Genomic DNA, 26902 nt, shown 5'->3' on the forward strand with positions numbered 1-26902 from the left:
AAGTTCCTCACTTCCAATTGGAACACATTAACAATTCTTAGCATTTACTCTCCTTATATGGAACTAGTTTTTAATCATAGCATCAATGCAAAACAAAAAAAACATCGAACATGTCATCTAATGTGAAACAAATCACAATTCTCAACAAGTAGCTTTACATTCTGGGACATATGATCAAGTCGACACAAACGTTTTTAGCAATAACTGTTGGAAATACATTTCTTCATGTCATAATTCACACAAAACGTGAGCTGTAAAAGTATACAATTTGTGGCTATTGTTACATATTTAGAATTGTATTCCAAATCCATAAAAAAGGAAATGTTACAACAACACAAAATATTCCCACAATATTAAGGAGAATGGTTAAATACAGTGTTGGTAGGTTACGGCAATTAATCAATGGACTGTGGACAGGACAATATCGAAAAATGTATGTATTCAGAACAATGTACTACTGGGTAAAATACCATAATATCTTTTATTTTCAAAATTTCCACAGTTTTACATAAATCTTCTCTTTGGTTCTTAAAATTAAGCCATATTCGAAAATTAAATCATCCAATTTTGTAACAGGTAGAATTTCAAAATTGCTTAGCAGGGCCACCAACATTGCTTTCATTTCCAAAATTGCAAACTTTTGACCTAAAAACGAAGAACAAAAAGTTATAAAAATAATTACCAATTAAACAAAATAAATAAAAAATAGATAAAATTACCTATGCAATTTCTGGAACCTGCACTAAATGGAACAAATGCAAACGGATGACGATTTACAGAGTTTTCTGGAGTAAATCTTTCCGGTTGAAATTCAGTGGGATTGGGAAAATGTCTTGGATCTCGCATTATGTCATAAACATGAACATTTATTTGACTATTTTTGGGTAGAATCAAACCATTGATATGCGTTTCACTTGTACAGTTACGGGCAATAAATGGTACGGAGGGGTAGAGACGTAGGGTTTCCTTGAGAACACATTCCAAGTGTTCCAACTTATTAAAATCAAAAACTGTCAAGGAGGAGAAGTCACCTACATGGTGGGAAAAAAATAGGATTTTTAGTTGCTAATTGAAGCAAAATGAGGTTGTACTGATTACATACCTATATCGGCAATTTCTTCGCGACACTTCTTTTGCACCTCCGGATGCAAAGCCAAATTGAGAATGGTAAATATCAAGCAAGTTGAGGTTGTATCATAACCTTCAAACATAAATGTGTTGACTTCATCACAGATACCTTCATGATCTATATTGCCATTGGCTTCTTCATCCAATAGGGTATCCAACATGGCATAACGTTTCTTTTTGCCAAAATCGTCACTGAAAAGAAATTTGTATACATAATGCATAAATTACGTAAGCTTTGAACACGACAATAATTGTCAAATTTTAGCATTGCTTTTTTATTTTACTTCGCTCTCATATCATTTCACTTACATCTCATTTCCTTTATCGGTTTCCATATCCTTTTTCTTGCGATACTCCTCGCGTTTCTTTTGAATAATTTTACTCGAAAAATTACTGGCAATTTTCAAATCTTCTTTGTGTTTTTTATATCTTCCGAATAATCTAAATATCCAATTGAAATACATAAGAGGATTGAAGATTCGTTCCAAGATGACTTCTTCGATATCATGGATTGTACGACGATATTGGGAACTTCCACTAATGTCGTCCAATTTAACGCCCAAAGCAGTTTCTATATGAGAACAGAATACAAATTAATTTTGAAGTAGGCTATCAGTAGGTTAATCCCAACATACCAATAACATTGTTGAGCGTAAATTCGGTTACAATATCATTTATTTCGATTTCATCTTTTTGCAGGTGTTGAAGTTTTTTCAAAAGTTTTAAACTTTCTTCTCTGAAAGAGATGATAATTATTTAGAACATTTCATCACATCTTTGCACCTTAAAAAACTGGCATTTAAATTCCAATTATAATATTTGATTTCTTCTGAACATCCTTAATGAAGACATAAAAGCGGGATTAAATTGTAGGAAATCGTTCCAAGTCATATCTGTAATGCATCCAAGTGAATTCCGCAAGTCCCATCGAACTTCTATATCCCAATTTGAACTTCTATATCTCAAAAATGGTAAAACCTACGAAAACTTGATAAAGGTCAATCTCGTAGAGAATTTTCAAAGCTACAACATGTTCTTTAGTCACAAGCAATTTAGCTAATTCCACGCAAAATCGTGAAAACCTAAAAAACCACTACAAATCTGAACTTTGGCCGCGATTTATTTAAAAATCCCTCTGGCGATTTATTTAGTTTTTTTGATTTTTCTCATCTATGAACATTATAGTTTCAGAATCCACAAAAATTTCCCAGGTGTTAGCTTCTTTCATTTAAAATTGGTTAAGGCGTACCGTGAACTTTCTTGCCTACATTTAAACTTACTTGAATATTTCGTTGAAAGTTTTCAAAACATTGAAATGAAAAGCCGGCGTTAACAGTTTACGTCTGTGGAACCATTTGCGATCTAAAATAAAAATAAGTGGGAATAAGCAATATTTGATGCGGCTTGTTTGTGGACTTACCTGAACTAATCAGTAAACCATCACCCAAAAATGGTTTTACATAATCATAAATAATAGATTTTTCAATTAATGTGGTATTCTGAAACAGTTCGGCAGCATCTTCGGCTGTTGAAATGTTGTACATTGGAAAAGTAAAAAAATAATAAATGTAACAATTTCCCCCGGCATTGCGGTAGTTTTTACGGGTAAATTGGAAAATTGTTTCTAAAAGGGGAGGATAGGAGGGTAGGAGAGAAATTTGATTTTTATAATTATCATGCCACGAATACCTTCTCTTACCTGGTGATAATTTTAATAAATCGAAATTATTTCCAAATGCTGGAACAACACCACGCACTACATGTACTTTATCACTTAATTTACTGCCATCCTCGGTGCTAATGCGTTTACACAAACACAATACAAAATATTTCTCATTGAGTTTATAAAGACAGAGAAATAAAATTAAACAAATTGCCAAAAATGCTAGCAACATCTTTTTTTTAATTTTTGTTGGTTTTGTGTCTGCTCTAATTTATATTTAATTTTATGAAACAGTTATGATGACAATGAAATGCATCTTGAGACTAATTTAAAATTAGAATTCTTCCATTTATATTTGCTGCCTATTATGGCGTGGCATTTGCCCTCCCTAGCTAATCTTAGAAGCTATTATTTTGGGTTTGAAAAGCTTTGTTCAATTATTTAGTTCCAAAATATTAAAAAAAAGTCCATTAAAAATCCACTCAGTATATATTATAGAATCATCATTCTAATTTTGAATCACCATTCTAAAGACTATTGATATATAAATACAGCTTAAGTTAGGTGTTAATCTTCTTCTACTTATTTGGCTTGAGGTCAGAAAAATTGAAAAGTCAGGAAATTTTGCAGTTTTTTTAAATTTTGTTTTTTATTTCCAATATTTCGACTATCGTCGATAGTCATCATCAGGGATTTTGTTTCACTTTAAAAGAACAAATTAACATTTTATTACATAAATATATAAAAACAAACATATAAACATTGGATTATAAATTCTTCTTTAATGCGACCGCTTGTTTCATCCTCTCTTGTGGACAAAGAATTCCCAACTAATACTTTCTGTGTTTTTCTATAATGTTCCTGCAAATTTGAGCACAGTGCTCTGTATCTGATTTAAAGTGCATTCGATTTTCTATTGGCACATTGACAATGTGCAGCATTTCCAAAAAAATATCTTCTTTTATAGTCGTTTTCTTGTGCTAAAATATCAAGATTTTTGAAGTTCGGTGTGTGTATCCTTCTTTTAAACAATGAGCTGCAAGAGCAGTTTTTTGCTCCAATGGTTTAGTTTTGGCTTTCTGGTCTGATTTGTGGGAACTAAGTCTGGTCTTAAGTTTAGATTTTGTTGTGCCATCATATGTCTTCGGACATTTGTTGGATCCGTCATCAAGATCATTTTATCTCGTAAACAACATTAGATTTGTTTTCATGCGGCATTTTTGACTTGGTTCTACTGAAAAAGTTGTTGCTAGTATTGCTACTTTTAAAGGCCAGTTGGTCATTTTTATACCCTCAGCCTTTAGGCTAGAAAGGGTATATACACACAGAAAAAATGGCCTCTCTAACATATGTCCCAAACATATTTTGCAGCAAACATATATTTGTTTGCAAGCAGTCCCAAACATAACATATGTTTGGGTCCTGCAAACAAATATATGTTTGGGTGCAAACAAATTATATGTTTGGATGCAAACAAATACAAACCCAAAAGCCACAAAATAAAAAACAAACACATGCATCAGTGGGCGCTTTCTGAGAGCAAGGGAGCGTAAATGTCAATGTGAAACACATTGAAATGTATGCTCACTTGCTCTCAGCAAGCGCTCACTGGCTATTTCTAACATATATACACATTTATAAATAGTGGTGTTTTTTATTGAAGGGCATAGAAAAAAGGCAAAACAACAAAGACACATAGGTACATACAAAATTCCAAAGAAATATATAACACACTTTAATAAAAGAAAAACTGTATGAAATAATATATAAAAAGTCGCACTTTTAAAGAGAAAAAAATCGTTGAACGCTTCTCCTTAGTTGTGAAATAAAACACATTTTCTTCAAAGTTGAAATCATTAGCGGGAAATCGGCATCTGGAATCAAATGATAATATAATGTAACTAGCAAAGTGCCCGCTACTTCGTATGCGGAAAGGATATATAAAAAAATAAATAATATATAATAAGGAAATTGCGAACACTGAACATTTTGTTGCACTAATATTAATATTTATTTTTGTACTATTTGTACCACTTTAGTTCGATTTTCAAAAATATCAGCCGTATGTCACCCTTACACATTAACAGCGAGACCAACGTTGCGCACCAATACTTACTTACTTAGCTGGCCCATTACAGAACATTTGTTCTATAGGCCGAACTAAGAAGAGATCTCCATTCCTCTCTATTTGTTGCTTCGCACTCTGGAATACCTCGCCTTTTCATCTCATCATCCACTTTTTGCGCACTCTATTTATTGGCCTGCCAATTCTGCGTGCACCGCCAAGCGGTTCGTATTTATACGCCTTTTTAGCGGGTTCATCATCGCTCATTCTTATGATATGGCCTAGCCAACGCAATCGCTGCATCTCGATACGTTTAACTATATTGATGTCGTTGTATAGCAGATACAGCTCGTGGTTCATGCTACGTCGATATTCACCGTCAACGCAGATTGGTCCGTAGATCTTTCGAAGAATTTTTCTTTCAAACACCCCAAGCACTGCCATGTCTGCTTGCGCAAGTACCTAGGCTCCGGAGCCATACATCAGCACGGGTAGTATCAGTGTTTTGTAGAGCGTTATATTTGTTTGACGAGATGTGGCTTTGTTTTTAAACTGCTTACTTAAACCAAAGTAGCATCTGTTGGCCAATACAATTCTTCTTTTTATTTCACAACTGATGTCGTTTGTTGTGTTTACGGAGGTGCCGAGGTAGACGGAGTTTTTTACTACCTCAATATTATAGGAACCAACTTCCACAGTCGGTCCGAGCTCAATGGACACATTGCGCGTCGACACCATCAACTTGGTCTTCTCACCGTTTACCGCCAGACCCACTTTAGCAGATTCTCCTTCGACTATATCATCAGCATAAGCAAGTAACATGTGACTATTGGTGTAGATTGTGCCACTTCTTTTGACGTTTGCCTCTCGTATAACCTTTTCCAGCAGGATGTTGAAAAGATCACACGAAAGGCTGTCTCTTTGTCTGAAACCTCTTTTGGTACCAAACTCTTCGTAGAGGTTCTTTCCTATTTTAACTGAGGACCTCGTGTCAGTTAAAGTCATTTTACAAAGCCGGATGAGCTTTGCGGGAATACCAAATTCAGACATGGCTTGGAATACCTTTGAACGCAGCGGGCTGTCGAAGGCTGCTTTATAATCGACAAAAAGGTGGTAGGTGTCGATCTGCATCTCTTGGGTCTTCTCTAGGATTTGCCGCAGGGTAAATATCTGGTTAATGGTGGACTTGCCAGGTCTAAAGCCGCATTGGTATGGTCCAATTATCTCGTTGACCATAGGCTTTAGTCGTTCGCACAATATCCCTGACACGATCTTGTAGGCAATAGGGAGTAGACTTATCTCCCTATAGTTAGAGCATACAGTCTTACCTCCCTTCTTATGGACTGGGTACAGGATACTCAGGTTCCAATCGTCAGGTATTCGTTCTTCCTGCCAGATGGTGCTAATTAGCTGATGAATACACCTTATCAGCGTGTCGCCTCCGGCTCGGCTGGTAAGCCATCGGCTCCTGCTGCCTTATTATTCTTCAGCCAATTTATTGCTGTCTTTACCTCCTCTTGGCTGGGTGGTATACATTCAATACCATCTTCTGGGATTGGGTCTGTGGTATCTTCGTCGTCTTCGCTGCTATTGGATACCAACAGTTTTGAAAAATGTTCTTTCCATATCCTGAGCACACTATCTGTATCAGTTACCAAATTACCTTGCTGGTCTCTACAGAAGAATGTGCCTGTACCAAAGCCATCAGTGTGATGCTTGACTCTTTGGTAGCATTTTCGGACTTCACTCTGGCTCCTGTACATCTCGATTTTTTTCACACTTCCGCTTTTCCATCTCTCTCTTTTTCCTGTGGAAAAGACGTTTCTCCTCTCTCCCAACATCTCTCTCGTGCGCTACGCGTTGCTTCGGATTGTAGGGTAGCCCTATATGCCGCATTTTTCTAGCAGCACGACGCTCCTGATCATACCATGGATTCCTTGGTGGAGGTCTCTGGTATTCAAGTATGGAATTTGCGGCTGTTTGCATGGATTGGGCAATGCTTTGCCATTGCGCTGATATGTTATCGGGATGAGGAGTGCTTAGATTAAGCAATTGGGCTAGTTGAGTGGAATATGCTGTGGCTATCTGTTGTGATTGCAGCTTACCGATGTCTAACTTTCGTGTTGTGTCTGTTCGTACTTTGTTTGCTACGTTTAAGCGGGTGCGTACCTTTGCTGCAACAAGGTAGTGGTCCGAGTCTATGTTTGCTCCTCAGAACGAACGCACATCCAACACGCTCGATGAAAATCTTCCATCTATCACAACGTGATCAATTTGATTTCTTGTTTTCTGATATGGAGACAGCCAGGTGCCCTTATGGATGTCGAGATGTTGAAATCTGGTGCTGCTAACTACCATGTTTTTTTGCCGCTGCGAAGTCTATCAGCCTCATACCATTGTCAGATGTTTCACTGTGGTGACTGAATTTTCCGACTGTTGGGCCAAAGATATTTTCCTTTCCAATTTTGCATCAAAATCGCCTAGAATAATTTTAATGTCATGGGCAGGACAACGGTCATATGTTTCTTCTAAGCGCTCATAAAATATATCTTTGGTCAGTTCGTCCTTGCCTTCAGTGGGTGCATGAGCGCAAATAAAGCTGATATTGAAGAATTTTGCTCTTATTCGAATTGTAGCAAGTCTTTCATTCACTGGTGTGAAGGTGGAGACCAGGTGTTTTAACCTCCGACCAACTACAAATCCGTAACCAAACTCATGCTTTATGTCATGGCAGCTATAATACAGTGCGTCACCTTTAGGTGTTGTTGTGACGCCTTTCCCATTCCATCGTATTTCCTGTATGGCAGAAATGTCGGCCTTGTACTTTTCCATTACATCTGCCAATGCGTAAACTGCACCTTCTCTATAAAGAGTGCGAACATTCCAGGTGCAGATTCACAGATCATGGTCCTTAAAACGTTTGCGGGGTTCGTCAACTTTAGAGGGATTTGTTTTTCTTTTCTTTTTTTCATAGTAGGCTGCTTTTTCTAGGGGAGGGTTACAAACCCAGCGCCCAAATCCAAGTTTTTAACGTTCTTATGGGTGAACGTGCGGCACTTTTTAGCTCACTAACGGGTGTTAAAGGCAGCTACCCCAGGTGACATCACGGGGAGGTCAGTGTCCACTTGAGATGAAAGATGGACCAAGATAAATGCTGGACTTTGCCATGTTAAAGCCGGTCAGGACCGTTCCTTGGTATCTTTCATCCCCTACGTCACCCTTCATGCTGACTACACGTTCTATAACAACAATGTCCCTCATTGAGCGATCATTTTTTACACCCTCATATTTATGCATCATACGGGCAAACTGTGCCTCATCGAAATAATGGTTTTAGGCCCAAAGTATTTTTGGACGAAATCCGTTTCAAACAAATTGTAGTTGTTTAAGAAACGTCCGCTCGTCTGTCTGACTGAAGCGCACGATAGCTCTAGAACGGACCAACCGAGTCCATCCAAAATTTGGCTTCCGTAATATTTCGTCCAAACTTAGTTTAAGTTCGAAGATGGGTTATATCGGTCCACTCCTTCTGGCACCTCCTCCACAAAAGTTCGAAAATGTTCAGAAAATTTGTGCGCACGTTAATTCTTGAAGGAAGTAACCGATTTGGTCCATACTTTGCACATCGTTTAATTTCAACTAGACTTAGATGAGGTTCCAATGTGGACTCAATCGGTCCACTCCTTCGAGTACCACCCACACAAAATTTCGGAAAAGTGCAGTTTAGGACCTGCTCTCGAATCGAAATTTTTGCTGTAACAACTTGTATTAACTGCCACCCCATACGACGGTACAAGTTTCACCAGGGGCAAGTCCATACTTCCCTACGACACCGTGGGTAGTGGTTGGAGCGCAAGATAACTCTGGAACGGATGTGCCGATTCGGTGCAAAATTTGGCCTTAGTAATATTTAGTCCAAACATAGTTTAAGTTCGAAGATAAGCCCCAAAAAAGCTAAAAAAATGTTCGGTAAATTGTCGCACGATAACTCTTGAACTCTGACCGATTTGGCCCTTACTTTACACATCCTAATATATCTACCAGATATAGCTCAGATTCGAATATGGATTATATTTGTTCACTCCTTCGTGTACCTCCCACACACAATTTCGGATAAGTTCACTTTAAGACCTGCTCTCGAATTACTTTGATTTTTTTAATTAATTTCTCGTTGGAATCGAGCATAATGACCAATGACGCAAGTGACAAAGGAAAGTCGAAGATTCGAACCCACTCAACCACCAATATGTGACATGCATGTTTCGCCTTTGGCAGAGGCTCTTCAGACATATCGGCTGTGAAGCGGCTTCTCTTTCATCGAACTTTTCGAACTACACCATTTTCTTGTGTTTTACAGGGACGTGGGTTCAAACCCCAGCCTGGCTCAGCTGATTTTATTTTATTTGAAAATTTTGCCTTTTAGGGCGAAGATCATTTTTAATATTAATTTTTGATTAATTTCTCGTTGGAATCGAGCTTAATGACCAATGATGCAAGTGAAAAAGGAAAACCGAAGATTCGTACCCACACAACCACCGCTATGTGACATGCATGTTTCGCCTTTGGCGGAGGCTCTTCAGACATATCGGCTGTGAAGCGGCTTCTCTTTCATCGAACTTTTCTTCTTTACAATGCATTTTTATACCCTCCACCATAGGATGGGGGTATATTAAGTTTGTCACTACGTGTGTAACTACTCCAAATAATCATTGTAGACCCCACAAAGTATATATATTCTTGATCAGCGTGCAATTCTACATCGATATAGCCATGTCCGTCCGTCTGTCCGTCTGTGGAAATCACTCTAGCGTCCGAACGGATTGACGTAGGTTGATGAAATTTTGGGAAAATATGTTATATTTACGTAGGACTTTTGGTATTGAAAGCGGGCTATGTAGGTCCACGCTTTCGTATAGCCCCCATACAAAATGACGCGTGACGCGTCGTCGTTTTAAGGAATTTTTAAGATATTTGGCCCGTTTTACCATCGAATTGGTTGTAATTTGGTACTTTTTGTCTCCAGAGGCCAAAAAATATTCCTACCAAAGTTGGGTTATATAGGCCCACGTTTTGGTATACCCCCATATAAAGCCCCATATAAAGTACGCGTCATTTTAATATATTTTGAATGTATTATACCCATTTGACCACAGAATTGGTTGTAATTTGGTATTATGTGTCTTCAGAGGCCTGAAAACATTTCTACCAAAGTTGGGTTATATAGGTCCACGTTTTGGTATAGGCCCCACATAAGGCCCCTTATAAAGTACGCGTCATCTTAATATATTTTGAATGTATTAGACCCATTTGACCAAAGAATCGGTTGTAACTTTGTATTTTGTGTTTCCAGATGCTAAGAAACAGTTCTACCATAAAATGTTTATATAGGTCCACGTGTTGATATAGCCCCCATAATACAATGGGGGTTATCATGAACGGCAATTCCCCGTGAATTTTTTCACTTTCTCCCTTAAGTTGCAACGGCGGAAAAACAAAACTCACGGGGAAATTTCATTCATGATAACCCCCAATATCTCCCGATTTTCGATATTTTGAACGTTATAGCCTCATTATCACACCGATATGGCTGAAATTTGGTATTTAGTCTTCTTTGGGCGTATAAAACTTTCCCCCAGAAATTTGTAGGTATAGGTCCACGCCATCATATAGCCCCCATAGAACGGTACCTTCCGAATTTCGGTATTTTGAAGGTTGTGGCCACATTAATCCACCGAAATGGCTGAAATTTGTGGTGGAGGGTATAAAAAGTTCGGCCCGACCGAACTTAACGCTTTTCTTACTTGTTTTACAATAATTTGATTTTTGTTGAAGCAACTTGCTGCCTCATATACGACGGTAAAATTTGTTTCAGGGGCAAGTCCATTTTTCTTGAGAAAATAGTCCGAAATGTGTAAAAAACCCACTTTCATAATGGACTATGTCGGTCCATTCCTTTAAGTACCTCCTCGCAACACTTTTGAACTTTAATCCTAATCCACATTTTTGTCTGCAAGTTCAATGTCCAAAAAGGACCACAAAATTCTGAAAAGACCATAAGTACATTCGGTCTGTTCGTAGATGAAATTATGGTACTTTTATAGCGGCTCTTAAAATAAAGGACGAAAAGGACATTGAAGGAACCAAATTAGAAGATCGAAGTGCTCTACGAAAATAATCCTCGTTCGATTTGACTGCAGACATGTAATCTCAAAAATAAGCTAAAGCAACAGCTAACAAAGATATAACGCTAATTCCTGAGGGCTTATAGGGTCTCCAGCAAAATATTCATCACGCCATAACTCGAAAGTTCGACTCACGGCCGATCTGTCCCTCGGTGTTCTTAATATACTCACCAAGGACATCCATCCCCAAAAGGAATTATCTCTGCCCCATACTTTCACCTCCATTTTCTTGCATAGTGTTATTTGCCAGCTATAATCAGTCGGCTTTGCCAACAGAGATATACCCTCAGCCTACGTGAATTGAAACATTCATCTACGAACAGACCGAATGTACTTATGGTCTTTTCAGAATTTTGTGGCCCTTTGACATCTGAATACATATCAATGTTTTGAGAGTCAAAAAATGGGTGGCGTTTTTATTGGCTGAGATTTTTTTTTTTTAAATAGTAGAGCAGACAAAGAATGGGTATCATTTTTTATTGTTTACTACGATAACATTTTTGTCCTTTATAATATCAAAAAATAGTAAAAATTAATAGATTCTTGAAGTTCTTTCTGACAAATTTTTAGAAAGTGCAAATGTGTCTAAACATCTCAAAAAATACCCTATAGCATGTGGATCCATTATATGGGAACTGTAACCAAAATCGGATCTACAAAGTTGATTTTTGCGGTTTTAATGGTTTTTCTTCGCCAGGAACCAATACAGTGGAAATTTCAGATCTAAAAATTTTCTTGTAACCTCATTCCAATGTGTGTTGCAACGAAAGAGCGATAGTATCGATGCTAACGATATTTTGAAATGAAAATATCGAAACTATCAAATGTTGCGGATATCGATAGCTTGCCAGCTCTACGACTGATACTTTTTTACTTGTTTTAATTTCTTTTTGACTACAGGGGCTGGATTCTTCCCGTTCTATGAAAATTTGAAATGAAAAATATTTTCTTTATGATTTTTTTCATTTGGTATTTATTTGCTTTATAAAATTTTTTTAAAGAGAATTTTCATAGAAACAAAATTGAGCCCCAGAAAATACTTTCACTTTAAATTTTAATATTTTTTATTTTCAAATTTTCCTCAGTTTTACATAAATCTTATCTTTGGTTCTTAAAATTAAGCCATATTCGAAAATTAAATCCTCCAATTTTGTAACGGGTAGAATTTCAAAATTGCTTAGCAAGGCCACCAACATTGCTTTCATTTCCAAAATTGCGAACTTTTGACCTAAAATCATAGAACAATAATTATAAAAGTAATTCTCAATTAGAAAAAAAAAATAAATAAAAACATAAATTACCTATGCAATTTCTGGAACCTGCACTAAATGGAACAAATGCAAACGGATGACGATTTACAGAGTTTTCTTGGGTAAATCTTTCCGGTTTAAATTCAGTGGGATTGGGAAAATGTCTTGGATCTCGCATTATGTCATAAACATGAACATTTATTTGACTATTTTTGGGTAGAATCAAACCATTGATGTGCGTTTCACTCGTACAGTTACGGGCAATAAATGGTACCGAGGGGTAGAGACGTAGGGTTTCCTTGAGAACACATTCCAAATATTCCAATTTATTAAAATCAAAAACTGTCAAAGATGAGTAGTCACCTGCAATGGAAAAAGGGGGAATGTTTAGTTGTCTAATTGAAGCAAGAAAAGGGGCGTATTGATTACATACCTATATTGGCAATTTCCTCGCGACACTTCTGTTGCACCTCCGGATGCAAAGCCAAGTTGAGAATGGTAAATATCAAGCAAGTTGAGGTTGTATCATAACCTTCAAACATAAATGTATTGACTTCATCACAGATACCTTCATGATCGATATTGCCATTGGCCTCTTCATCCAATAGAGTATCTAACATGGCATAACGTTTCTTTTTGCCAAAATCATCGCTGAAACGAAATTTGTGTTTACAAAGGTCAGAAACGTGGTTTTAAAAAATTTTTGAAATTAAATATAAATAATATAAATTTATTTTTGCCTTATCAAGGCGAATGAAAAATAATAATTTCTCTATATTTAAGAGTATTAATTTTACTTCTGATTTTTCCCACTTACATCTCATTTTCTTTATGGCCTTCCATTTCCTTTTTCTTGCGATACTCCTCACGTTTCTTTTGAATAATTTTACTCGAGAAATCACTGGCAATTTTCAAATCTTCTGTATGTTTCTTATATCTTCCGAACAATCTAAATATCCAATTGTAAAACATTAGAGGATTGTAGATTCGTTCCAAAATGATTTCTTCGATATCATGGATTGTGCGGCGATATTTGGAACTTCCACTTATGTCGTCCAATTTAACACCCAAAGCAGTTTCTATATGAGAACAGAATACAAATTAATTTGGAATTAGCCTATCCGATTATCCCCAACTTACCAATAACATTGTTGAGCGTAAATTCCGTTACAATATCATTTATTTCGATTTCATCTTTTTGCAGGTGTTGTAGCTTTTCCAGGAGTTTCAAACTTTCTTCCCTGAAAGATAATAATTGTTGGAAAAATTTTAATTATTTTTCGTTTTTTGAAGCAGCAAAGTGCGGAATTTTTAATTCTAATTCTAATCTTTGATTTAAAATTTAAAATATAACTGATCAAATTCAGTCATGTAAATAATTGTGTTACTACTTTTTCAAGACAATTTTCGTCCGTTAATATCAATTCTGACTATTATAGAAGACCCTAACCGGTATTCTGTCAACTATAGAAGACCTAAACAAGTCTTCTGTTCACACGGAAAACCTTAGAATGTCTTTTGTCTTCCATAATAGACCTTAAAAGGTTTTCGGTCTACTAAGGGAAATACGATGGAAAGGGAAAGGCGTCACAACAACACCTAAAGGTGACGCACTGTATTATAGCTGCCATGACACAAAGCATGAGTTTGGTTGCGGATTTATAGTTGGTCGGAGGTCAAAACTTCTGGTCTCCAGCTTCACCCCAGTGAATGAAAGACTCGCTGCAATTCAATTAAAAGCAAAATTCTTCAACTCAGCTTTATTTGCGCTCATGCTCCCAACGAAGGCAAGGACGAGCAGACCAAAGATATATTTTACGAGCGCTTAGAAGAAACTTATGACCGTTGCCCTGCCCATGACATAAAAATTATACTAGGCGATTTTAATGCCAAAATTGGAAAGGAGAATATCTTTGGCCCAAAAGCCGGGAAATCCAGTCTCCACAGTGAAACATCTGACAATGGTATGAGGCTGATAGTCTTTGCAGCAGCAAGAAACATGGTAGTTAGCAGCACCTGATTTCAACATCTCGACATCCATAAGGGCACCTTGCTGTCTCCAGATCAGAAAACAAGAAATCAAATTGATCACGTTGTGATAGATGAAAGACATGCATCAAGCGTGTTGGATGTACGATCGTTCCGAGGTGCAAACATAGACTCGGACCACTACCTTGTTGCAGCAAAGGTATGTACCAGATTAAATGTAGCAAACAAAGTGCGAACAGACACAACACGGAAGTTGGACATCGGTAAGCTGCAATCACTACAGATAGCCACAGCATATTCCACTCAACTGGCCCAACTGCTTAATCAAAGCACTCCTCGTCCCGATAACATATCAGGACAATGGCAAAACATTGCCCACTCCATGCAAACAGCCGCAAAATCAGTACTTGGATACCAGAGACCTCCACCAAGGAATCCATGGTATGACCAGGAGTGTCGTGCTGCTACTGAAGAGAAAAATGCGGCATATAGGGCTACTTTGCAATCAGTAGCAACGCGTGGAGCACGAGAGAGGTATCGGGATAAAAGGATAGAGGAGCAACGTCTTTTTCGCAGGAAAACGAGAGAGATGGAAAAGCAGGAGTGTGAACAAATCGAGATGTACAGGAGACAGAATGAAGTCCGAAAATTCAACCAAAGAGTGAAACATCAAACTGATGGCTTTGGAAGGTAATCTGGTAACTGATACAGATATTATGCTAAGGATATGGAAAGAGCATTTTTCCAAACTGCTGGTATCCAATAGTAGCGAAGTCGACGAAGATACCACAGATCCAATCCCAGAAGATGGTATTGAATGTATACCACCCGGCCAAGATGAGGTAAAGACAGCAATAAACCGGCTGAAGAATAATAAGGCAGCAGGAGCTGATGGCCTACCAGCCGAGCTGTTTAAAACCGGAGGCGACACGCTGATAAGGTGCATGCATCAGTTAGTTAGTTTCATCTGGCAGGAAGAACGCGTTCCCGACGATTGGAACCTGAGCATCCTGTGTCCCGTCCATAACAAAGGAGGTAAGACTTTATGCTCCAACTATAGGGGCATAAGTCTTCTCTCTATCGCCTACAAGATAGTGTCAGGGATATTGTGCGAATGACTAAAGCCCATGGTCAACGAAATAATTGGACCATACCAATGCGGCTTTATACTTGGCAAGTCCACCATTGACCAGATATTTACCCTGCGCAAATCCTGGAGAAGACCCAAGTGATGCAGATCGACACCTACCACCTTTTTGTCGATTATAAAGCAGCCTTCGACAGCCCGCTACGTTCAAAGGTATTCCAAGCAATGTCTGAATTTGGTATCCCCACAAAGCTCATTCGGCTTTGTAAAATTACTCTAACTGAAACAAGATCTTCAATTAAAATAGGAAAGAACCTCTCCGAAGTGTTTTGTACCAAAAGAGGTTTCAGGCAAGGAGACAGCCTTTCGTGTGATCTTTTTAACATCCTGCTAGAAAAGGTTAGACGAGAGGCAAACGTCAAGAGAAGTGGCACAATCTACACCAATAGCCACATGTTACTTGCTTATGCTGATGATATAGACATCATGGGACGATCAGTAAAAGAAGTAACCGATACCTTTATGAAGGTCGAAGGAAAATCTGCTAAAGTGGGTCTGGTGGTAAACGGCTGATGGTGTCGACGCGCAATTGCGTCCATTGAGATCGGACCAACTGTTGAAGTTCCTTGAGGTAGTAAAAGACTTTGTATACCTCGGCACCGCCGTAAACGCAACAAACGACATCAGCTGTGAAACAAAAAGTAGAATTGTATTGGCCAACAGATGCTAATTTGGCTTAAGTAAGCACTTTAAAAACAAAGCCACAACTCGTCAAACAAAACAAACGCGTTACAAAACACTGATACTACCCGCGCTGATGTATGGTTCCGAAGCCTGGGTACTTGCGCAAGCAGATAAGGCAGTGCTTGGTGTGTTTGAGAGAAAAATTCTTCGAAAGATCTACGGACCGATCTGCGTTGACGGTGAATATCGACGTCGTATGAACCACGAGCTATATAAGCTATACAAAGACATGAATATAGTTAAACGTATCGAGATGCAGCGATTGTGTTGGCTAGGCCATATAATAAGAATGAGCGATGATGAACCCGCTAAAAAGGCGTATAAATTCGAGCCACATGGCGGTGCACGCAGAATGGCAGGCCAAAGAATAGGTGGCGCAAACAAGTGGATGAAGAGATGACAATGCGCGGTATTCCAAAAAGCGAAGCACGAAACAGAGAGAATTTGGAGATCTTTTCTTAGTTCGGTCTATGGAAAAAATGTTCTGTAATGGCCCAGCTAAGTAAGTAAGTAAAGGAAACATTGTAAGGTCTTCCGTCTACTTTAAAACCACATTAAATATCTTCTATCTACTTCAGTCTATTGTAAAAGACCTTAAAGGTGTTTTGACTACTAGATAATGCCATAAAATACCTTCTGTCTACTTCAGAAAACCTTCAAAGGCTTTCTGTCTGCTAAGAAGACCTTAAAAGGTTTTCTTTCTACTTTCTAAAAAGTCTTCTGTCTACTAGGAAAGACCATAAAGGGTCTTCTGACTATTATAGAAGACCCTATGACCGGTGTTCTGTCAACAATAGAAGACCTTAAAAGGTCTTCGGTCTACTAGGGAAGACCTTAAATGGTCTTATTTCGTTATAGAATACCTTTAAAGGTATACTGTCTGTCTTTAAGTAGGCGCATTCATGAACATATTTGAAAAAAAAATCCCGTCCCCTAAAAAATATTCTTAAAAGCCCACGTTTCAGACTCCATGGGACCACTCAAAAATATATATAAACAAGTAGAAAAAGCATTATGTTCGGTCGGGCCGAACTTTTTATATACTGCCCCACAAATTTCAGCCATTTCGGTGGATTAATGTGGCCACAACCTTCAAAATACCGAAAATCGGAAGGTACCGTTCTATGTGGGCTATATGATGGCGTGGACCTACAAATTTCCGGGGAAAGTTATATACCCCCAACGAAGACTAAATACCAAATTTCAGCCATCTCGGTGTGATAATGAGGCCAAAACCTTCAAAATACCGAAAATCGGGGGAAAATGGGGGCTATATCAAAACGTGGACATATATAAACATTTTATGGTAGAAATGTTCTTAGACTCTGGAAACACAAAATACAAAGTTACAACCGATTCTGTTGTCAAATGGGACTAATCCATTCAAAATATATTAAAACAAGTCAAAAAGTATCAGTCAGCATTGCTGACAGAGATATACCCTCAGTCTGTGTATATTGAAACATTTTTTCTCAAAAAAAGTATGTATTTAGGGGGTTTTAAAAATTTTGGATGTATGAACCGACAAAAATTTTGATTAGGATTAAAAATCAAAAGTTTTGCGGAGGATATAGTTAAAGGAATGGATCGACATTGACCATTATGGAAGTGAATCTCCAGCCACAACATATTGTGCCATAGGGGGTTTTTACATTCTTCGGGCTGTTTGCACAAGAAGTATGGACTTGCCCCTAAAAAAACTTTTACCATCGTAATTGAGGCAGCGAATGCAAGTTGCTTCAACAAAAATCAAAGCCATTCGAAAGATGGCCCTAAACTGAACTTTTCCGAAATTTTGTGTGGCAGGTACCCGAAGGAGTGGACCTATTGAGATTATATTGGAACCTCATATTACTCTGGTAGTAAGTTTACACTATACAAAGTATGGACCAAATCGGTCACTCCCTTCAAGAGTTATCGTGCGCACAAACTTTCCGAACATTTTCGAACTTTTGTGGGGGAGGTACCGGAAGGAGTGGACCGATGTAGCTCATCTTCGAACTTAAACTAAGTTTGGGCAAAATATTACGAAAGCCAAAATTTGAACCGAATCGGCTCATCCGTTCGTAGAGTTATAGTGCGCTCCAGCCAGCAGGACAGACAGACAGACAGACGGACATGGCTAGATCGACTCCAAATTGTCTGAAACACATTTCGTCCAAACATACTTGGGGTCTAAAACCATTATTTCAATCAGGCACATTTTCATCGTATCAAAGTGTATATACCCTCCTTAGCCTAAAGGCTGAGGCTAAGGTGCCTTTAAAAAATAAAAAAAGGATCCATACAATATTCATAAAAAAGCATCAGTTAAGAATCTGAAGTCCCATTAAAAATTATTAATAAGAAATCTTAACTTTTAAAGATCGAATGTCCCCCCTCAAAAATATTCTTGAAAAATCCACGTTGAAGACTCGATGTTCTACTATGAAATATTTTAGAAAATCCACACTGACTATTTTATTTAATTTAAATACATCATTCAATTTAAAAACTGCACATGTGTTGTAACCCCTACAGGTAGATATTGTATCGGAAGAAAAGAAAGAGAAGAAAATTTGAAATTAATAGGTGGACATCTAAGCATCCACATCCAGTCCCAGGAAGCGTGCTGCTTAATAGGATGTGTCCAAAGTGAACCCGGCGTCAGGTCAGACGGATGTGCAGGACACGCGAAAAGGTGCCGTGTGATGTGTGGAGATTGGCCACATTTTGGGCATGAGTCTGCTATCTCAGGATTCAGGAGGGAGTGGTAACTGTTTAGGCACCTAGAGATGCCAGACTGAAGTTGTGATAGTGTTGATCTGGTCTCTCTACGTAGTAGCCTCTCATCCTCGCTTATGGGAGGTGGTCTTCCACCGAGCACAACACTGCTTGTGTATGAGGAGATATGGTTCTCCACAGTCATTGTGTGACCTTGTTTGAGGGCGCTTTGAATATTTTTTTAGGAAGTTCCTTGCGAAAATCGATCTGTTGCACCTCACATGGTTAGAGTGGTCAAGTTTTTGGCATTTAATTGCGTGTTGCCTTGTTAAGAGGGTACAGTGTGATTTCACCGGGAGAACCTTGGCTTCATGGTGCAGGTGGTCTTCGGGTGACTTGGAGTGGCGCCCTGTTGCAATGCCCAGGGCCGTGTTTTGGACCGCTTGGAGGTTCTTCCACTGCGTATCACTGATACCTGGTGTCCATATAGGAGCAGCATAGTCTAGATGGGGACGACCTATGGCTTTATAACTGGTCAGGATGGTCTCCTTGTCTTTCCCCATGTGATGCCTGAGAGAGCTTTAAGGATTTTATTCCTTTTCCCCATGTTCCCAGCCACGATCTCAGCATGTTTACAAAAGAGGTACATATTATCAAAGCTTACCCCCAGTATTTTGGGGTTCTGGATTGTTGGGATGACTTGCCCGCGGATGTGTATATCAAGTTTTGTGTTGACCTCTTTTGTCCACGATGTCAACATGGTGACTGAGGACTTGGAGGCAGATAGCTGCAGGTTACGCTCTTCAAAGAAGTCCTTGAGGATTTGGAGCAAGTTTTTTATGTGTGCCTCTGTGTCTTTAACGTTCTTGCCAGTGGACATTACCGTACAGTCATCAGCATACGATATTAGGTGGACGTTATCGGGTGGATCTGTGGCCTTAGAGACATAAAAGTTGATGAGTAGCGGGGATAGTACGCCCCCTTGGGGTACTCCTTGCTTATTTTTCCTTGGTGGGGACTTGTGTCCACGAAATTCCACATAGGACTGTCTGCCAGCCATATAGTTAACCAGCCATCTCTTGAGGTAGTTTGGGAGTGATGTTTCCATCACGTCTCTCAAGAGAGTGGCATGGTTAATCGTGTCAAAGGCTTTTGATAGTTCCAGAGCCACCAGTATTGTTCTTGCTGTTTAGTCCTTCAGTTATCCTTGCCGTGACTTCACTGATAGCTGTTGCAGTAATTCTTCCAGATCTGAAACCGTGCTGGTAATCAGCGAGGTGGAAGTGTTCAGTGAAGCACGGTAAGATAATGGACTCAAATGTCTTTACAACAGGTGATAGAAGTGGGATGGGACGGTAAGAGTTTCCCATGTGGACAGGTTTTCCTGGTTTAGGGACAGGGACTATTTTTCCGAGTTTCCACATGTCTGGGACCTCGAAGGTGCTGAGACATAAGTTAAAGGTGCAGGCGAGGTAGTTAGCACCATGATGTCCTATGTGTTTTAGCATCTTCGTAGCCAGACTATCCGGACCAATTGTTGTGAACTCTTGGCGGCTTTAATACTTCTAAGCACATTATCCGTTGTGATGGTGGCTGGGTCCGTATTTGATCTAAGGGCACGAGAAGCTCGTCGTATTTATTTTCTTCTGTCGCGGTTTGGTGTCGCCGGGTGCTCGACAAATTGTCTGCAGAAGGCCGCTGCAATCTTGGCTGGGGTGTTTGGAGTGTTTCCCCGAATGTTATTTTAATACTACTGCACATGTTGTACTCGTTGTCTTCACATCCCGATTTTAGAAATGCGGATCGATGTCTTTTTGGGGAGATAGTCAAAACTGAGATAGTTTGATGCAAATATTTTAAGAATATTTTTTCGAACATCGACATCTCCACAAAATTTTATTATTCAAAGTATTTTTCATGCCTCGATTTAAACTTACTTGAATATGTCGTTGAATGTTTTCAAAACATGGAAATGAAAAGCCGGTGTTAAAATTTTACGTCTGCTGAACCATTTGCGATCTACAAAAAATTATGTGATGCTGATAAGCAATAATTCCTGAGTGTGGTTTGTGAATGATCGTCCAATTTAATTCGACACTTACCCGAACTAATCAGTAGACCATCACCCAAAAATGGCTTCACATATTTATAAAGAACAGATTTGTCGATTAATGCGGTACTCTGAAATAGCTCGGCAGCATCTTCAGCGTTTGTAATGTTGTACATTGGACGAAGCATAAAATAAAAGAGGTAGCTATTTCCCCGGGCATTGCGGTAGTTTTGACGTAAATATTGGAACATTGTTTCTAAATCAGAACGGGGAGAGACGTGATTTTTATGATTACTAAATCATTCCACAGATAAGGCCCTTTCCTCCTCTTACCTGGTGAGAAATTTTATAAATCGAAATTATTTCCAAATGCTGGAACAACACCCCGCGTTACATGTACTTTATCTTCCAATTTCGTGCCATCCTCGGTGTGTACGCGTTTACACAGACACATCACATAATATGTCTTATTAAGTTTATATAGACATAGTAATAAAATTAACCAAAATGCCAAAAATATTAGCAACATGATTTATTTATTTTTTTTTTTGTATTGTGGCTGCACTTATTTATTTTTAATATGCTATGGAAATGATAGTTCTGTTGCAAATGAGATGCAATCAGATACTAGCTTAAACGAACTTATTGTTCTCAGCTTTATTTTTGCCTTTTACGGCATGACATTTGCCCACCCAAGCAAATCTTATCACATATTATTCGTGCGTTTCAACCTTTTTTATTCAGCGTACAAAGTTAATATATAAACAAACTGATAATGTTTGAACAAATAGTACTAAAACATATACACTATGAAGCTAATGATGCTTGGAAAAATATTCTTAAAAAATCCACGCTTATGGAGCTAATGATGCTTGGAAAATATTCTTAAAAAATCCACGCTTATGGAGCTAATGATGCTTGGAAAAATATTCTTAAAAAATCCACGTTTATGGAGCTAATGATGCTTGGAAAAATATTCTTAAAAAATCCACGCTTATGAAGCTAATGATGCTTGGAAAAATATTCTTAAAAAATCCACGCTTATGAAGCTAATGATGCTTGGAAAAATATTCTTAAAAAATCCACGCTTATGGAGCTAATGATGCTTGGAAAAATATTTTTAAAAAATCCACGCTTATGGAGCTAATGATGCTTGGAAAAATATTCTTAAAAAATCCACGCTTATGAAGCTAATGATGCTTGGAAAAATATTCTTAAAAAATACATGCTTATGGAGCTAATGATGCTTGGAAAAATATTCTTAAAAAATCCACGCTTCTGAAGCTAATGATGCTTGGAAAAATATTTTTAAAAAATCCACGCTTATGAAGCTAATGATGCTTGGAAAAATATTCTTAAAAAATCCACGCTTATGAAGCTAATGATGCTTGGAAAAATATTCTTAAAAAATCCACGCTTATGAAGCTAATGATGCTTGGAAAAATATTCTTAAAAAATCCACGCTTATGAAGCTAATGATGCTTGGAAAAATATTCTTAAAAAATCCACGCTTATGAAGCTAATGATGCTTGGAAAAATATTCTTAAAAAATCCACGCTTATGAAGCTAATGATGCTTGGAAAAATATTCTTAAAAAATCCACGCTTATGAAGCTAATGATGCTTGGAAAAATATTCTTAAAAAATCCACGCTTATGAAGCTAATGATGCTTGGAAAAATATTCTTAAAAAATCCACGCTTATGAAGCTAATGATGCTTGGAAAAATATTCTTAAAAAATCCACGCTTATGAAGCTAATGATGCTTGGAAAAATATTCTTAAAAAATCCACGCTTATGAAGCTAATGATGCTTGGAAAAATATTCTTAAAAAATCCACGCTTATGAAGCTAATGATGCTTGGAAAAATATTCTTAAAAAATCCACGCTTATGAAGCTAATGATGCTTGGAAAAATATTCTTAAAAAATCCACGCTTATGAAGCTAATGATGCTTGGAAAAATATTCTTAAAAAATCCACGCTTATGAAGCTAATGATGCTTGGAAAAATATTCTTAAAAAATCCACGCTTATGAAGCTAATGATGCTTGGAAAAATATTCTTAAAAAATCCACGCTTATGAAGCTAATGATGCTTGGAAAAATATTCTTAAAAAATCCACGCTTATGGAGCTAATGATGCTTGGAAAAATATTTTTAAAAAATCCACGCTTATGGAGCTAATGATGCTTGGAAAAATATTCTTAAAAAATCCACGCTTATGAAGCTAATGATGCTTGGAAAAATATTCTTAAAAAATACATGCTTATGGAGCTAATGATGCTTGGAAAAATATTCTTAAAAAATCCACGCTTCTGAAGCTAATGATGCTTGGAAAAATATTTTTAAAAAATCCACGCTTATGAAGCTAATGATGCTTGGAAAAATATTCTTAAAAAATCCACGCTTATGAAGCTAATGATGCTTGGAAAAATATTCTTAAAAAATCCACGCTTATGAAGCTAATGATGCTTGGAAAAATATTCTTAAAAAATCCACGCTTATGAAGCTAATGATGCTTGGAAAAATATTCTTAAAAAATCCACGCTTATGAAGCTAATGATGCTTGGAAAAATATTCTTAAAAAATCCACGCTTATGAAGCTAATGATGCTTGGAAAAATATTCTTAAAAAATCCACGCTTATGAAGCTAATGATGCTTGGAAAAATATTCTTAAAAAATCCACGCTTATGAAGCTAATGATGCTTGGAAAAATATTCTTAAAAAATCCACGCTTATGAAGCTAATGATGCTTGGAAAAATATTCTTAAAAAATCCACGCTTATGAAGCTAATGATGCTTGGAAAAATATTCTTAAAAAATCCACGCTTATGAAGCTAATGATGCTTGGAAAAATATTCTTAAAAAATCCACGCTTATGAAGCTAATGATGCTTGGAAAAATATTCTTAAAAAATCCACGCTTATGAAGCTAATGATGCTTGGAAAAATATTCTTAAAAAATCCACGCTTATGAAGCTAATGATGCTTGGAAAAATATTCTTAAAAAATCCACGCTTATGAAGCTAATGATGCTTGGAAAAATATTCTTAAAAAATCCACGCTTATGAAGCTAATGATGCTTGGAAAAATATTCTTAAAAAATCCACGCTTATGAAGCTAATGATGCTTGGAAAAATATTCTTAAAAAATCCACGCTTATGAAGCTAATGATGCTTGGAAAAATATTCTTAAAAAATCCACGCTTATGAAGCTAATGATGCTTGGAAAAATATTCTTAAAAAATCCACGCTTATGAAGCTAATGATGCTTGGAAAAATATTCTTAAAAAATCCACGCTTATGAAGCTAATGATGCTTGGAAAAATATTCTTAAAAAATCCACGCTTATGAAGCTAATGATGCTTGGAAAAATATTCTTAAAAAATCCACGCTTATGAAGCTAATGATGCTTGGAAAAATATTCTTAAAAAATCCACGCTTATGAAGCTAATGATGCTTGGAAAAATATTCTTAAAAAATCCACGCTTATGAAGCTAATGATGCTTGGAAAAATATTCTTAAAAAATCCACGTTTATGAAGCTAATGATGCTTGGAAAAATATTCTTAAAAAATCCACGCTTATGAAGCTAATGATGCTTGGAAAAATATTCTTAAAAAATCCACGCTTATGAAGCTAATGATGCTTGGAAAAATATTCTTAAAAAATCCACGCTTATGAAGCTAATGATGCTTGGAAAAATATTCTTAAAAAATCCACGCTTATGAAGCTAATGATGCTTGGAAAAATATTCTTAAAAAATCCACGCTTATGAAGCTAATGATGCTTGGAAAAATATTCTTAAAAAATCCACGCTTATGAAGCTAATGATGCTTGGAAAAATATTCTTAAAAAATCCACGCTTATGAAGCTAATGATGCTTGGAAAAATATTCTTAAAAAATCCACGCTTATGAAGCTAATGATGCTTGGAAAAATATTCTTAAAAAATCCACACTTATGAAGCTAATGATGCTTGGAAAAATATTCTTAAAAAATCCACGCTTATGAAGCTAATGATGCTTGGAAAAATATTCTTAAAAAATCCACGCTTATGAAGCTAATGATGCTTGGAAAAATATTCTTAAAAAATCCACGCTTATGAAGCTAATGATGCTTGGAAAAATATTCTTAAAAAATCCACGCTTATGAAGCTAATGATGCTTGGAAAAATATTCTTAAAAAATCCACGCTTATGAAGCTAATGATGCTTGGAAAAATATTCTTAAAAAATCCACGCTTATGAAGCTAATGATGCTTGGAAAAATATTCTTAAAAAATCCACGCTTATGAAGCTAATGATGCTTGGAAAAATATTCTTAAAAATCCACGCTTATGAAACTAATAATGCTTGGAAAAATATTCTTAAAAAATCCACGCTTATGAAGCTAATGATGCTTGGAAAAATATTCTTAAAAAATCCACGCTTATGAAGCTAATAATGCTTCGAAAAATATTCTTAAAAAATCCACGCTTATGAAGCTAATGATGCTTGGAAAAATACTCTTAAAAAATCCACGCTTATGAAGCTAATGATGCTTGGAAAAATATTCTTAAAAAATCCGCGCTTATGAAGCTAATAATGCTTGGAAAAATATTCTTAAAAAATCCACGCTTATGAAGCTAATGATGCTTGAAAAAATACTCTTAAAAAATCCACGCTAATGAAGCTAATGATGCTTGGAAAAATATTCTTAAAAAATCCACGCTTATGAAACTAATAATGCTTCGAAAAATATTCTTAAAAAATCCACGCTTATGAAGCTAATGATGCTTGGAAAAATATTCTTAAAAAATCCACGATTATGAAGCTAATGATGCTTGGAAAAATATTCTTAAAAAATCCACGCTTATGAAGCTAATGATGCTTGGAAAAATATTCTTAAAAAATCCACGCTTATGAAGCTAATGATGCTTGGAAAAATATTCTTAAAAAATCCACGCTTATGAAGCTAATGATGCTTGGAAAAATATTCTTAAAAAATCCACGCTTATGAAGCTAATGATGCTTGGAAAAATATTCTTAAAAAATCCACGCTTATGAAGCTAATGATGCTTGGAAAAATATTCTTAAAAAATCCACGCTTATGAAGCTAATGATGCTTGGAAAAATATTCTTAAAAAATCCACGCTTATGAAGCTAATGATGCTTGGAAAAATATTCTTAAAAATCCACGCTTATGAAACTAATAATGCTTCGAAAAATATTCTTAAAAAATCCACGCTTATGAAGCTAATGATGCTTGGAAAAATATTCTTAAAAAATCCACGCTTATGAAGCTAATAATGCTTCGAAAAATATTCTTAAAAAATCCACGCTTATGAAGCTAATAATGCTTCGAAAAATATTCTTAAAAAATCCACGCTTATGAAGCTAATGATGCTTGGAAAAATACTCTTAAAAAATCCACGCTTATGAAGCTAATGATGCTTGGAAAAATATTCTTAAAAAATCCACGCTTATGAAGCTAATAATGCTTGGAAAAATATTCTTAAAAAATCCACGCTTATGAAGCTAATGATGCTTGAAAAAATACTCTTAAAAAATCCACGCTAATGAAGCTAATGATGCTTGGAAAAATATTCTTAAAAAATCCACGCTTATGAAACTAATAATGCTTCGAAAAATATTCTTAAAAAATCCACGCTTATGAAGCTAATGATGCTTGGAAAAATATTCTTAAAAAATCCACGATTATGAAGCTAATGATGCTTGGAAAAATATTCTTAAAAAATCCACGCTTATGAAGCTAATGATGCTTGGAAAAATATTCTTAAAAAATCCACGCTTATGAAGCTAATGATGCTTGGAAAAATATTCTTAAAAAATCCACGCTTATGAAGCTAATGATGCTTCGAAAAATATTCTTAAAAATCCACGCTTATGAAGCTAATGTTGCTTCGAAAATTATTCTTAAAAAATCCACGCTTATGAAGCTAATGTTGCTTCGAAAATTATTCTTAAAAAATCCACGCTTATGAAGCTAATGATGCTTCGAAAAATATTCTTAAAAAATCCACGCTTATGAAACTAATAATGCTTC

The 26902-nt window shown here is 36.7% G+C and overlaps 2 protein-coding genes across 2 annotated transcripts in view; one reads left to right on the forward strand and one right to left on the reverse strand.

Annotated features, from left to right (window-relative positions):
* tkv (serine/threonine receptor kinase thickveins) overlaps positions 1-26902 on the forward strand; it is a 723071-nt gene that overhangs the window by 14281 nt on the left and 681888 nt on the right. The gene's annotated exons all lie outside the window — the stretch shown is intronic.
* On the reverse strand, positions 488-21324 carry LOC141395151 (probable cytochrome P450 4ac1). Its single transcript, XM_073970635.1, has 16 exons — positions 21195-21324; positions 20914-21117; positions 20749-20830; positions 13429-13529; positions 13106-13367; positions 12722-12939; positions 12340-12651; positions 12118-12266; positions 2828-2960; positions 2549-2752; positions 2409-2490; positions 1764-1864; positions 1438-1699; positions 1103-1320; positions 720-1031; positions 488-645 (listed from the first exon to the last, which is right to left on the reverse strand). The coding sequence occupies exons 2-16, from the start codon at positions 21110-21112 to the stop codon at positions 488-490; spliced, it is 2793 nt and encodes a 930-aa protein (XP_073826736.1). The 5' UTR covers positions 21113-21117; positions 21195-21324.

Source organism: Musca autumnalis, unplaced genomic scaffold (assembly GCF_047663935.1).
Source record: "Musca autumnalis isolate F117 unplaced genomic scaffold, ASM4766393v1 scaffold_2, whole genome shotgun sequence".
NCBI lineage: Eukaryota > Metazoa > Arthropoda > Insecta > Diptera > Muscidae > Musca > Musca autumnalis.

Excerpts from the sequence above, each read along its gene's own strand:
- LOC141395151 (XM_073970635.1), bottom strand. The coding sequence starts at position 21,112 with ATGTTCCAATATTTACGTCAAAACTACCGCAATGCCCGGGGAAATAGC. Across the intron at positions 20,831-20,913 it reads TGGTCTACTGATTAGTTCGG|ATCGCAAATGGTTCAGCAGA; the intron begins GTAAGTGTCGAA and ends AATTTTTTGTAG. Across the intron at positions 13,368-13,428 it reads TACGCTCAACAATGTTATTG|AAACTGCTTTGGGTGTTAAA; the intron begins GTAAGTTGGGGA and ends GTTCTCATATAG.